Here is a 13,577-nt window from a genome sequence, read left to right on the forward strand (position 1 = left end):
TATGAGAAGACCACATCATGGTGGTCTTTTATGAGAAGACCACCTCCTGGTGGTCTTTTATGAGAAGACCACCTCCTGGTCTTCTATGAGAAGACCGCCTTCAGCTCTTCTATGAGAAGACCTCCTTCAGCTCTTCTATGAGAAGACCTGCTTCAGCTTTTCTATGAGAAGAGCATCTCCAGGGCTTCTATGAGAAGACCTCCTCCTGGTCTTCCATGAGAAGTTCTCCTCCTGGTCTTCTATGAGAAGACCTCCTAGTCTTCTATGAGAAGACCTCCTAGTCTTCTATGAGAAGACCTCCTAGTCTTCTATGAGAAGACCTCCTAGTCTTCTATGAGAAGACCTCCTAGTCTTCTATGAGAAGACCTCCGGCTCTTCTATGAGAAGACCTCCTGGTCTTTTATGAAAAGACCTCCTGGTGTTCTTTGAGGAGACCTCATGGTCTTATCTGAGAAGACCTTCAGATCTTCTCTGTGAAGAACTTCAGATCTTATCTGTGAAGAACTTCAGCTCTTCTCTGTGAAGACCTCATGGTCTTCTATGAGAAGACCTTCTGCTCTTCTCTGAGCAGACCTTCTGGTTTTCTATGACCAGACCTTCCGGTCTTCTATGAGCCGACCTTCTGCTCTTCTCTGAGCAGACCTTCTGGTTTTCTATGACCAGACCTTCCGGTCTTCTATGAACCGACCTTCTGCTTTTCTCTGAGCAGATCTTCTGCTCTTCTCTAAGCAGACCTTCTGCTCTTCTCTGAGCAGAGCTTCGGCTCTTCTATAAGAAGACTTTCCGGCTTCCTTTGAGAAGATCTTCTGCCTTCCTTTCAGAAGACCTTCTGGCATTCTGTAAGAACACTTTTTGGATTTTATGAAAAGGACTTCTGGTCCTCTGATAAGACTCTTTGGCCTCCGGTAAGCAGACCTACAATGATAAGATTTTGGCCTTCGGTGAGAAGACCTTTTGCCCTTCTTAAGTGAAACTTCCCCTTGTCAATAGGAATATATGTTGCTCTTTTCTGATCTATCAAACTACTGTAACTTGCTCAACGCACCTCGTTTAGATAAATTCTAGACGTAGTTAAATTTATTACGATTCGGCAAAGATAATATTTTCTTTGGCTGTTCTTCTTGGGCATTCTATGACGTCGTTTATTTTTTCTCTGAATGAAGAAAGAAAAACGAAAATATTCCGCTCAAGCCTTTTTCTGTTATAATTCCACCACCAACCTATTCTAGGTTACTACTTTTGATTCTATTAATTAGCTTATAATATCCTTTTTGGTCCTCCTTCCTTTTATCAATTGGTTGTGGTTGTTCTCAGACCTTCTATTAAAATTCTGGCAAAAGGTTTTATCTCTCACAAAATGTTTTTCTCAGACTGGATTATTGCATTTTAATCCCCAAATAATCCAATATCTCTCCCCTAAATAAGCTGTTAATCAACGAAATTTACAAAATCTTTTGGACATTTTTTTTAAATCAGTTAATGAATAATTTTTCCTCTCCAATTTAAATTTTCTGGTGTTTGGTCTATAATTAAAAATCAAGTCGTTAGCAAAAATGCTTGATCACGTCAGAATGTTTTAAACAACGCTATAAAGTGAGAAGAATGTTGTCGGTCGGTCGATGGCTGTGTGTGAGAATTTACAGGCTTTTGTATTTAAATTTGGTTCGGGAAATTGCAAACAGTTGTTGCAAATTTCACTAATGTAATAAAACAAAACAACAGAATAGATAATTGAATGACAAACATTAACTGGAATCAATAGGAAATTAATTGAAATGAGGAGCTATTTTTATGTAATTTCAATTTTGGGGGGAAAACCGAATAGGGGCAAAATAAAAAAATATGTGGATCTAATGCGGAATAATAAAACTTCTACTGTACTAAAAGACAAGACGAATTTAGATGGCAATTTCAACCGGTTATATGAACTCTACCATCACTTATTGTTTGCTCCAGAGTTCCAAATCTCTTATCAATAAACTCCTGTTACTTTTCTTTTTCCCTTTTAACTTTACGCATATAGTCTCTAGGAGTAATACAATGATTTCTCCAACCTAGAAGTGTTTTCGTATTTACCTCTATGTTGAGCATCTTTGGGGATTATTAATGGAATACTTCCATTGAAAAAAAACAAACAATTTAAAAAAGATTCCAAAGAAATTACTATTTCGAATCATATATTTTTTGGACATGTCGTCATGCTGCTTATCAAAGTCCAATCTTCTCAACATAAACACATAAATTGTTTACGTTTACTGTCATGCTATTGCCCTACCGGTTTCTAAAGTTTTTGCCTAATTTGCTATTTTTTTTTTGTGATTTTGATTGATTGTTAATCTCCAAAGAAAACAACAAAACAAATGGTTTATGTGAAGACAAAGAAAAAAGACATCAAACAAAGACAACCTGACTTATATTTCACCTAACAACAAAACTAACAATGTTGTCCAAAAAAAAAAAAAAAAAAAACAAACAAAGACCCACGCCACAAAAGCAATGATAAATTGTAGCTTAGCTTTGAAGAGAAAAGTATTAGAAATAAATCCACAAAATTATTGACTTTCATTTCGGTCTTTTTTTTTTCAGGTTCTATTCCCATTGATCTTTACCGACATGCTGGGCAAATGTGACATCGAAGCCAATGTGGAAGGTGGTGGCAGCTCGGGTCAAGCGGGTGCCATACGCTGGGGCATTGCCATGTGCTTGCGTAGCTTTGTTGATCAGGAAACGATTGAATCGATGCGTCTAGGTAAAGTATATTGTGCTGTGATCCATTTTGTTGTTTTATTTATTGAGAACAAAAATTGATTGGTTCTAATTGTGGTTGGTTTCTTTTCCCTTCTTCCAAAACTGCTTTCAGCCGGTCTTTTGACACGTGATTATCGCAGACGTGAACGCAAGAAGTTCGGCCAGGAAGGTGCCCGCCGCAAATACACATGGAAGAAACGTTAATTGTATTACTTTTTTAAATGTGTTTTTGTTAACAAATAATAAAATTTACATTTGGTTTAAGGGTTTCAAACCCAATAACTCCATGCCTTGTTTTAGTATGCCTTTGGCCGTTTTGAAAAGCAATAATCTGTGCTGTTGTTTCCTGCTATCAATTTCCGTTTTGATGGGTAACTTTTTCAGGGCACGACTGGTGGAGTTGCTGAAAATAAAGAAATGGATTAATTTTATTTAAAATTTAGTTTTTAAGCTCTTCTTACCTCAATCCAAACAAATAATTGACTAAAATACAGGCCTCCAACTGCTCCTTGGTCTGCCACAATATTTGTGGATATTTGGCAATTTCGTTTAGGACATCTAGGGCCTCGGGTTCTTTTAAACAATTTGGGTCTGTATTGATATTATTCAGATCAATATTTTCATTTTGTTCCAATAGACTATACAAACGACAATGGGTATATTGTAATTTAACGCCGGTGTCACCATTCATTTGCAATGCCTTGTCCCAGCTGAATTCGTAGTCTCTTTGACGCCGTTGCTTCAAATCGTTGATTATCACCGCCGAAACACCCAAAATGTCAGCCACTTCGTTGGAATCCACATCGACTTTGGTGGCTGAAAGGGAGACGAAGAAATAAATTAAAAAAACTGAAAGTAAAAGATGTCTAGGGCTGGTGTGGAAATTTTTCGGAAAAGCTGCACTGTTTGATCGGGCGAAGGGAAAAATACTATGTCGTATTAGATCTATTCGCCGCGAGGAGGTATCAACACAGTTACCGATTTGTGATATGGCAAATATCATCCGCAACGATAAGTCATTCAAATCGCTGGTCATTCAAATCGCTATGGTAATGTTCAAATCGCTATGGTAATGTTAAAACGCCGGGAGTTGATAAGCTGGCTAACCTGTCGCTATCCATTCACACATTGTTCTCGAAGCTTGGAAAATGGGCCGGTTTGTCCCGCTATTAAAGTCAGTCAAGGATGCTAACAAAGGTGAGTCATACAGCCTGCTTTCTTCGACCCATCAGATATCATCAGAGAAAGATATTAGTTACCAACCATCAACACAGATTCTATATCTATACGTATTTAGCCCAGGACGAAACCAGATCAAGCCATGCCATAGAAGTGTTAGTAGCTCCTGAATTACCAACGGCAACGGGTTAGAGGACGTTAGGAATGCTACCCTCCGGCCAAGCTTGAAACGTTGGATTATCAACTATATGTGAGAACGAGAGACGTACGAAGAATTCAGGAACAAGAAATCCAAGTCAATCAGAGTGAAACGGGAATTTCCGTAAGAAGGGGTGATATCTCAGGAACTGTTTAACATATACCTATACGGAATTTCTTACCCTCCAGACAGCCTTGAGGTATAAATTGAATAGTACGAGCATGGTCCTAAAGGCACTAACCGGTAGCAATTTGCACGCGAACAGAACGATCTAATTGATTTCTTATAACGCGAATTCAGGACCAAGAAGTCTAAGCCCCGTAGGGTGAAACGGAAATTTCCCTAAGAAGGGGTGATATCTCAGGAATTGTTTAACCTCTACATTTCCGGTATTCCTTGTTCTCCAGACAGCCTTGAGATATAAATTGAATTGATCGGTCTTTGGTCAGTTATGCGGCCCCAGAATTGTCGGCGAATTCTAGCGCTTCGCTCTAGATATAAAGACCTTCCTCTCTCCTCTAGGAGAGGTGATATCTCCCGAACTGTTTAACAACTACATTTCCGGAATTTCTCGCCCTCCATACAGCCTTGAGAGGACGAGGAGACCTTATTGACCTCTTACAAATCGATAGGTCAGTCTGTGGCCAGTTATGCGGCCCATATTGTTTTGCGAATTCTAGTGCAATGCAGTGAATGAATATTTAGATCTGTCATAATGATTTCCGAGAACTGGGTGCCTCTGATAACATCAGTGAACCTTTACATGGGATGCGACGGTCATTCCCACACCTTACCATAATGCAATTCGCTGACGTACCTGTTTGGGTGTTAACCTTTAGTCAACAATTCTTGTCTTGCCTCTAGAAAAGGAAGTGTAGCAGACAATTCGGAGTGACATTTTTACTGATGCAGATACAGGTGCTATCAATAACTACGGCCTGAATGTCGTCCTCTAATTATTTTGACCTTGTCTCAATCCCGCTTCATTTTTAGTTTCTATGCAATGGAGTTTTTATTTGTAATATTCCTTGAGTGGTCGTTTATCCGTTAAGTACTACCTGAGCTCGGTCTCAAAGCAGTTTCAATTTTTGGTTTCAGTACAAAGGAAACTTTCATCTGTGAGGAAAGTACTCCCTGAGGCATTTGATTCCAGTCTCAATCCCGCACCATTTTTAATTTTTTACTGTGTGGGCAGTTGAAGAATTTATAGGTTGAGTGTTATTATCTACTCAACTCAATTTGTTCCTCGCCTCCAGAGAAAGAAACCTATCAGACAGTTCGGAGTAGCATTTATGCTGATGCCGTCACAGATGCCATCATCAACTACGCGTTGAATGTTGTCCTTGAATTAATTTAGGTCTGGTCTCTAGCCCGTTTCATTTTTAGTACCTTTACAATGGCCTCTTTTATCTGTAACTTCCCCTAATTGACCATTTATCCGGGAAGCATTGCAGTTTAATTTTTTGTTTCAGTACAGACGAAAATTTGATCTGTTAACCTAAGTCTATATATTTAGACATGTCTTATGATTTGGGTTAGTTGGTGTTCCGACTTGATTACCAGCCGATCGAAACAATGAGCAGAATGAACGCACTGGATTAATAGGATAGATATGTGGAAAATATTTCACATTTGTGATAATTTGGTCAAGTAGATGATGACAATCTGATGCCAAATTATGGGTCGTCTGGAATAGCCAATATGCTCTGACGAGGAATATAGATACTTATTGTAATTTAAAATCACTATCTTGAGAAGTTTCGAATCGATTGAGGTAGGGTTTCAATATAAGAAATATACAGAAGATGGAATAATTGCAGGATCTTTATATATCTGATCAATTATTTCATTCCCAAAAAAGATTACCACCATATTGTCTGCCTTAACACTTTGAATGATTTTCAATTCGATTTCAAATTCTTTTCTAAAAAAATCCTTGCAAAAATCAATTAGTGATTTTAGAAATATTTCATTAACTTACTTGGACTCTGCGCTTGTTTCTCCTGCATGCGATCACGGGCCTCATCCAAAAGATCTCGCAAAAAGACAGCCTGACCTCTGCGTGTACTCATGCCGTGGATACGACCAAATTTCACATGCCTTAACTTGGAAATATCAATCTCTTCCTTCAACCTCGAGGTTGTCTGAAACAATGCCTTAAAGTGATCAGTTTGACCATTTTCCACAATATAGAAAATCTGTTCAAATTTAAACCGCTGCCAACGATCCAAAAGGGCAGCAATATCTCGTGTCAAATACAAGGTGGACCCATCACTCTTAATAACAGGTACCCTCCTATTGTCCACCTCAACCACTTTACGTCCATCTTTTTCGGGCAATAGGAGGTTTTTCAATTCTAATGCCTGCAGGACCGCTGTGATGTGTTTTTGCGAATACAAAGATTCCCAATCGTAGATATCGAATGAAACACCCAAACGTTGGTAGACTGTTTGTAATTCATTAATGGTATATTCCCTATATTTTTGCCATTGTTTGATTACTTCGGGTGACTGGTTTCCCGATTCCAATTGTCGAAAATATTCCCTTGCTTTGTCGGCAATGGATGGATCATCAATTGCCTCCTTATTGGCTGTAACATAGGCCTTGTACAGAGTTTCAATGGGAGCATTTTGAATTTGTTCATCTGTAGCCTGCAGTAGTTCCACTCCAACTTGGAGCAAACCAAATTGTGTACCCCAATCACCGAGGTAATTCATTTTGCTCACTTGATAGCCCAGCTGCTGGTGTATATTGGCCAAAACATTGCCAATAATGGTGGAACGCAAATGACCCACATGGAAAGGCTTGGCAATATTCGGTGAACTATACTCAAAAACCATATGTTGGTGTCTCCTCTCAACAGGAATTTCCTTTTCAGATTGACTTAGCAGAGATTTTACATAAGTTTCTTCGCGTAGATGGAACTCTACTTTGCTGGGTGTTTTCCCACTACCCTCAATGGGTCTTATTTCCTGCACCAGGTCTGGGTCATATTTTAAAGATGAAACAGCTTTCAGGACTTTGAAAACTTCCTCCTCTGAAGTGTTACTGCCCTTAATCGACCATTGCAAAACCGGCTTGCAATTGCTGCGTTTTAAGGGGGCCTCCAGCTCATAGTAAACATTACTGTTCCTTACAATTTGTGTAATCTGTAAGGAAATATAGTGGAAAATGTGAAAATAATACAAATTTATGTGCTTTTATTTATTAATACGTTTAAAATTGTGTTTTTTACTTACCTTATCGCTAATTGCCTTGCGTATCAAATATGACATCTTTTTTAATGTAACCAACCGGCAATTGTTACGGTACGAATACTATGGGCAGTGCAGTATGGCATCTCTAAAGCGAAATGCGACATGGAAGAATAGCAATAATGATGGGGAATCAAAACAGAAAGACTGTTAATTGGTTCCTTAGATCGAAAACAGAAACAGGTGTAAAATTTTTCAATGTAGGTTTCTAGAAATCGATTTTTTATTTGATAAACAATCAGCTGCTTACCCGACCAAAGTCGATTTCCATAACCCTATCTTGTAGAGGGGAAATGTTGCCACATTGTTTCAGTAAAAAACCATAAAAACACAGTAGGATTTGTGTATTTCTAACAAAAAATATGCATTTTTAACAAAAGTTTATCTCTAGACGGCTTAAAAAACGATAAATAGGGTACAATAAATGAAATTTTCTCAAAAAAAAATATGTAACGGAATTTTTTTCTGTGGCACAAGGCGAAAATTGGCAAACATTATACAGGGTGAGATAAAAAAAACTGCAACAAAGTCAAACGCCATAATTTTTACATATTTTTCTTTTTAAATTTTATTGAATTATAGCAAAAAATGTCGGAAATAGCATCAAATTTTAGATTAAGTGTAGATTTATTCGAATTGGTCACCTTTGCACGAATTATGGCCTTCAAACGGCCAATGAAACCGTCACACGCTGCCCGAATGTTGCTCTGCGGTATTTTGGCCTATTCCTGACCAAACGCTTATTTGAGGTTATCGACACTTTGGTATTTTTAGTGCCAACCTTGCTTTTCAAAATGCTCCACAGACAATAGTCCAACGGATTGGTATCCGGAGATTTGGGTGGCCATTGTGCTCTGGAAATGAAGCGAGGAACCTCATTTTGTAACCATTCTGGGGTGGAGCGTGCTGAGTGCGATGGTTCTGTATCCTGTTGGAATGTCCAAGGTCTGCGGCCAAAATGTTTGCGTGCCCAACAAGGCTTTAATACACCCTTCAGAATATTTTCGCGATAATATTCGGTATTTATTTTGATGTCACGGTCGACTAATACGAGCGGAAGCGACCATCGGCTGTTATGGTGGCCCACACCTTCAACCTGGCCAGCGCTGGAGTTTTGGTGGCCAACCGAAGGTGCACACTTTCAGCTGACCTCTTTGGCAAGTCAACCCGATCATTTTGTTTGTTTACAAACTGCTGGATAACGAAAGTTTTCTCATCGGAGAGAGAGAATTTGGCAGTACTTTAGATCTTTTTTGGGTTTATTTTCTTTCTTTTGCGGTGTAAGTTCTTGCACTTTTTGGCATTTCAATGGCTTTACCCCGAGCTCATTTTTCAATATTTGCCGAATGGAATATTGCGATATGTTCAGCTCACAAGCCATTCTTCGGCCACTGCGACGCGGGTTTCGATCAAGTGGCTTCTTTACTTTTCGAACCATTTTTGCTGATGTTGCTGTTTTCTTCCGTCCACTTCCACGACATCTGGCTACGCAACCAGTATCACAAAAGACTTATTCACATTTATATGCTGGAGTACTCTATAGCCATAGAGTACCGATAGCCACTTGTGGTTCTGCAGCCAAATATAAACAAATCACACTATCACACTTGAATTCTCATCCATCACGAATAACTTTTTTTCTCGAAAATTCTCACCAAAATGCTTTTGTACGCTTGTAAGCAATATAATGAGCTGTCATTGACAGCTCAGCTGTCTGATCATTTAACAGCTGTCTGACGAGTGGCTTAGAAATAATAGCAGTCTGAAGTTAGATGCAGTTTTTTCACCTCACCCTGTACCTATAAATGATAGAAATCGAACTGCCCCGAACTTTATGTAAGTCGGCTTATCGAAAAATATTGATGTTACTTGGACTTACAAATTGACTGAAGTACTAGGCACAAAAGAGGAAATATATGGATCCTTCTTTCACTGAAGAATTTGTTATCGTCGATAATTCTCTTAATTTAGAACCTGAAAAATTCTACCAGTTTTGAACTTTCTTCGATGTCATGGGGACAACTCGGTTCCAGTGCCTGCAATATATAGAAGAAAAACATTTTTCGTTTTTGTACTTTCTGACAAAGTTATTTTTATGGATTTTCATTCGTTTGTACCCGGTTAATAATCTGCAATTCAAATTACTGTGTGTTATTATTTGAGATCATATTAACTACAAGAAAAGTTATATTTATTGTCAATTTTATTTTGTTACAATGTTATCTTGACAATTTATCCGTTTCCATATTTAGTTGAAAAGTTCTTATTTCAGTCGTTATTTCATAACAAAGGAAAGGAAAATATCCGGATAATGCCAACTGTCAACATCACTCATACACTTATTCGATTATTTTCCCTCCATGCAAAGGCGATTAATCGATTGGCCAAAAGTCGACCTACATATCCCTGATACATACTGATTTACAATTGAAAAATCCGAATCGAATGAGAAAGAACTAGGCAAGGGAAGAAAAAATACATAAAAATCCAACTAAAACGGGCAGAAAAGTCAAAGAAAATATATAAATTTTCCAAGAAGGAAAAAAATTAAGTTTATACAAAAAAAGTAAATATTAAAGTGTCTATTGTAAATGGAAAATCATAAAACAAGTGTAATGAATACCAATTAATAGAAAAGGCCAATTGAAGCAAAGAAAAAAAAAAAAGGAATTGTAAAAGTTGTCGAGTGTTCTTCTGTGCGCAAGCTGCTGGCTATTGTAGAAAAAAAGTGAATTACGTTAATTTCTTCTTGTGCATTACAATTCCAATTTACGGTGTGTGTGCGTTTTTTTTTGTTGTTAAAGCAACGGTACAAAATTTGGTTTTTTGGAAAGAATTTTGGGCGAGTTATTTGGCTGCAAAATTGTCTCAATGATTGTTGTTGGTGTTTTATGCTAAATAAAAAGAATATTTATCCAAAAAAAATTTTGAGCCACGTATTATTTGAGAGCCAAGTTATTCTGTATTTTTCTGTGTTCTCTGTTACTGCCTGCCAGGCAAAAGTAACAAACCTCCATGAGAAGAAAAAAAAAGTGGATACAAAATGAAAGAAATATATAAATGTTGATTCCAATACGTCGTGGACGTCGACGACGATGATGTTAACGACATTAAGAAGAAGAACAAATAGTTGGTTCTTGAGAAGAAGAAAAGAAGTGAAAAACAGTGTGTGTGTGCAATCAGTGGAGAAGAGCAGCAGCTTAGTATTGATAACAAAAACAACAACAGATTGGTTACACACGTCGCCAACAGCAGCAGTAGCAACAACAACAAAATCCAACATCTTTTTGACATTCTTCATAGGTTAATGGGATGGAGCCTCTCCTCCATATTTTATTGTTGTCCCCTCTCTCACTCTCACACTTGTCCTATGCAAAGTGTTTTTTTTTTTTTTTCATTTCTAATTGGGTTTTCGTATTGTGTGTTGTAGTTGTTGTTTGTTTGTTTGTTACAAAATATCATATCATATGATTTGTGTGGAGAAAATCAATAAATCCACAAGAAAGCCAACTGAAAGGAAAAACGAAACAATAATTTGAAAAGTGAACGTCGTCGCCTTGTCGTCATTGAGCGGCGAAGAAGGATTTGTTGTAATATCAAGTAAACGTCATATGGTTGTAACTTGAGTTTTTTTAAGGGGTGTTTTTCTTTTGTTGTTTGCTCTCGCTCTCGGTTATTTAGGGGGCGTTTTAAGTGTGTATGTTGAGCCATTTGGAAAAGATGTGCCAAATAAAACACTGTTTTGTGGGTCATTCCTATTATTTTATATATCGTTGGCTCCTTTGTGTCGACGTCGTCGATGTTGTTTTTGCTGCTGCTCTTGACTCGTGTCTCTTATCGGTCAAATAATTCCAATTGGACTTGTGAGAGAGAATTATGTTGGGAATTGCAGGGTTTTCTATAGAATACTTTTTTTCTGCTTAAAAGTTCAATGGCAAATTTAATTTTATTGTTGAAGTGGGATAAAGAAGCAAAAAATTATAAAATATTAGCAAAAAGTTGCCACTGTTGCATCAAAACAAATCAATGCCTTATGCTCTCTCTCTCTCTCTTTCAATCAGAGGTCTTAAAGAATTTTAATTGTTGTGAATTATTAACAAAATGTATTATTTATTGTTTCTATTAAATGGAAATCGATAGCACTGACTTCATAAAACGATTTTTTAGCGAAAAAGCCAGAAGAAAAACAAAAATTAAGTAATAATTGTTAGTATTGTGAAATTATTTCATTCTTCCTCTCTTTTCCCATTGAAACTTTTGGGGAATAGTAATATTTGTGTTTTATTAGGAAAAATGTCTTAAAAAAGCTTATTTTCTATAGAATATAATTATGATTTATTCATAATTTAAAACATATGCCAACAATATACAAGAAACACAAAAATTCAAGAACATTTGTAGGTTCGACTTTTTTCCTTCTCTCCCAATTGGGGAGTTCTTAGAGAATAGCAACTAATACGTGTTTTATCAATGAAAATTGCTAGAAATTAATTTTTGTTAATGAAAAACAACATTGCCTCCTTTAGTTTTTACATAAATGCAGAAATTAGACCAAAAGAGGGCGAAAATTAAAGAATAAATGCATTTTTGTTTCAAATTGCCTCATCATCCTCTCTCTTTCTCACTCTCCCCATTAAAAATAATATCTATTGTGTAATTTGTTAATAAAATAGTTTTAAAAGTACTTTAATTAAAAAAAAGCAGTGTATATTGATTCATTAATTGAGATTAATTCAAAAAAACTAAAGATAAACAAAAATTTTAAATAAAATTGTTAATTTCATGTTCTGTCTCTCTCCCAATTGGGGGCCTTAAGGAATAGAATATTATTGGGTGTTTTATTAATAAAAATAGTGCTAAAAATAATTTAACTAAATGAAAATAAATTCTAAGTGCTTCACATTATTAAAAAAAGTGGAAAAAAGTAAAAGAAAAATCAAAAATTGAAGAAAAAAATATATTTTTGTGACAATGCCCCATCTTGCCTCTCGCTTTCAATTGGATATCTTAAGAAATACAAATTATTGTGTTTTATTTATCAAAAAGTCTTAAAAATACCATGAAAATTATGGAAAAATGTGTTGTTTGTTTCTTTACTCGTCATAAATGTGAAAACCACCAAAGAAAATACAAATATAATTAATAACAAAACTGCCTCAATTACATCAAAACAAATCAATTGTCTCTCCCTCGCTCGCTCTCTCTTGCCTTTTATCTTTCCCACATTTGCAATTGAAGGCCTTTTGGGATTAGTGTTTTTAGTGACTAATGTGCGTGTGTGTTTATCTTTTTTTAATAAAACATGTTAACAATTTACTTGCAGTTGATGGTAATTAAAGCTGGTACTTTCATTACTTGACAAAAAACCACGGAATTAGAAAAAGAAGACAAATTAATTACAAATTGTCACAATTGCATCAAAAGAAATCAATTGCCTCATTCTCTCGCGCCTTTTTGCTGCTCTCTCTCTCTCTCTCTAACACAAATAACAACTGTTGGCTGTCACAAGAATTAACGCATTACAAAACGGAATAATTTCAACAAAAAAACCAAGACAAGGCCAATCAAACAATCAAGAAAAAAAGAAAAACTAAAATTAATTTTTGGTTAATTTTATTAATTGTGCATTAAACGCCGCAAAACAAAAAACCACAAGTCATCATCATGTCTATGGCCGGACAAACAATCAACGACAGATTACTGGCTGCCAGGCACAGTTTGGCCGGTCAAGGTTTGGCCAAATCGGTATGCAAGGCCACAACGGAAGAGTGCATTGGTCCCAAGAAGAAACATTTAGATTGTAAGTAGTATGCACTCATTCCCTGAATGAATTTATATTTATATTATTTATGTATTTCGCTGTACAATGTATTAATATTCAATTAGTTTTATTTGTTGCCGGCCTCGTTTGCCTGTCAATATCAATTCATATGGTGTTGATGCTGTTTCGGACGCCCCTTATTTTGTAACCAAGTGATTGCTGGCTGGCTGGTTGATATTTTGTGGTGTTATCAGTTCAGAGTTGGGATACATTTTTTATGGGTGTACACACACAGAGAAATTGTATCGTATTATGTGGGTATTGGATAGCAATGATAAATAGAAATAACAAATACATATACTATTGTCTTCATTCCAGATATATGCCTGTAGCTGGCATTGTGACAAAGGAAATCTAGGATAACTGAAAAGAAATT

General features: G+C 36.5%; 3 protein-coding genes across 3 annotated transcripts in view; 2 read left to right on the forward strand and 1 right to left on the reverse strand.

Annotated features, from left to right (window-relative positions):
* Positions 1–1,760: 1,760 nt before the first annotated feature.
* On the forward strand, positions 1,761–3,030 carry LOC131800668 (small ribosomal subunit protein uS9m-like). Its single transcript, XM_059118263.1, has 3 exons — positions 1,761–1,793; positions 2,587–2,749; positions 2,861–3,030. The coding sequence occupies exons 1-3, from the start codon at positions 1,776–1,778 to the stop codon at positions 2,950–2,952; spliced, it is 273 nt and encodes a 90-aa protein (XP_058974246.1). The 5' UTR covers positions 1,761–1,775; the 3' UTR covers positions 2,953–3,030.
* LOC101894656 (probable arginine--tRNA ligase, mitochondrial) lies at positions 2,864–7,563 on the reverse strand. The gene is made up of 4 exons (XM_059118262.1): positions 7,366–7,563; positions 6,108–7,275; positions 3,210–3,564; positions 2,864–3,151 (listed from the first exon to the last, which is right to left on the reverse strand). The coding sequence occupies exons 1-4, from the start codon at positions 7,399–7,401 to the stop codon at positions 2,998–3,000; spliced, it is 1,713 nt and encodes a 570-aa protein (XP_058974245.1). The 5' UTR covers positions 7,402–7,563; the 3' UTR covers positions 2,864–2,997.
* Positions 7,564–9,797: 2,234 nt separating this feature from the next.
* The window catches only part of LOC101888604 (phosphatidylinositol-binding clathrin assembly protein LAP), a 38,092-nt gene continuing 34,312 nt past the window's right edge, over positions 9,798–13,577 (forward strand). The window contains 2 exon segments of the mRNA XM_059132312.1: positions 9,798–9,946; positions 12,704–13,180. Of these exon segments, the coding sequence (XP_058988295.1) occupies positions 13,045–13,180 (136 nt within the window). The 5' untranslated portion in view covers positions 9,798–9,946; positions 12,704–13,044.

The sequence above is a fragment of the Musca domestica genome, unplaced genomic scaffold (assembly GCF_030504385.1).
Source record: "Musca domestica strain aabys unplaced genomic scaffold, Musca_domestica.polishedcontigs.V.1.1 12, whole genome shotgun sequence".
In the NCBI taxonomy this organism is placed as follows: domain Eukaryota; kingdom Metazoa; phylum Arthropoda; class Insecta; order Diptera; family Muscidae; genus Musca; species Musca domestica.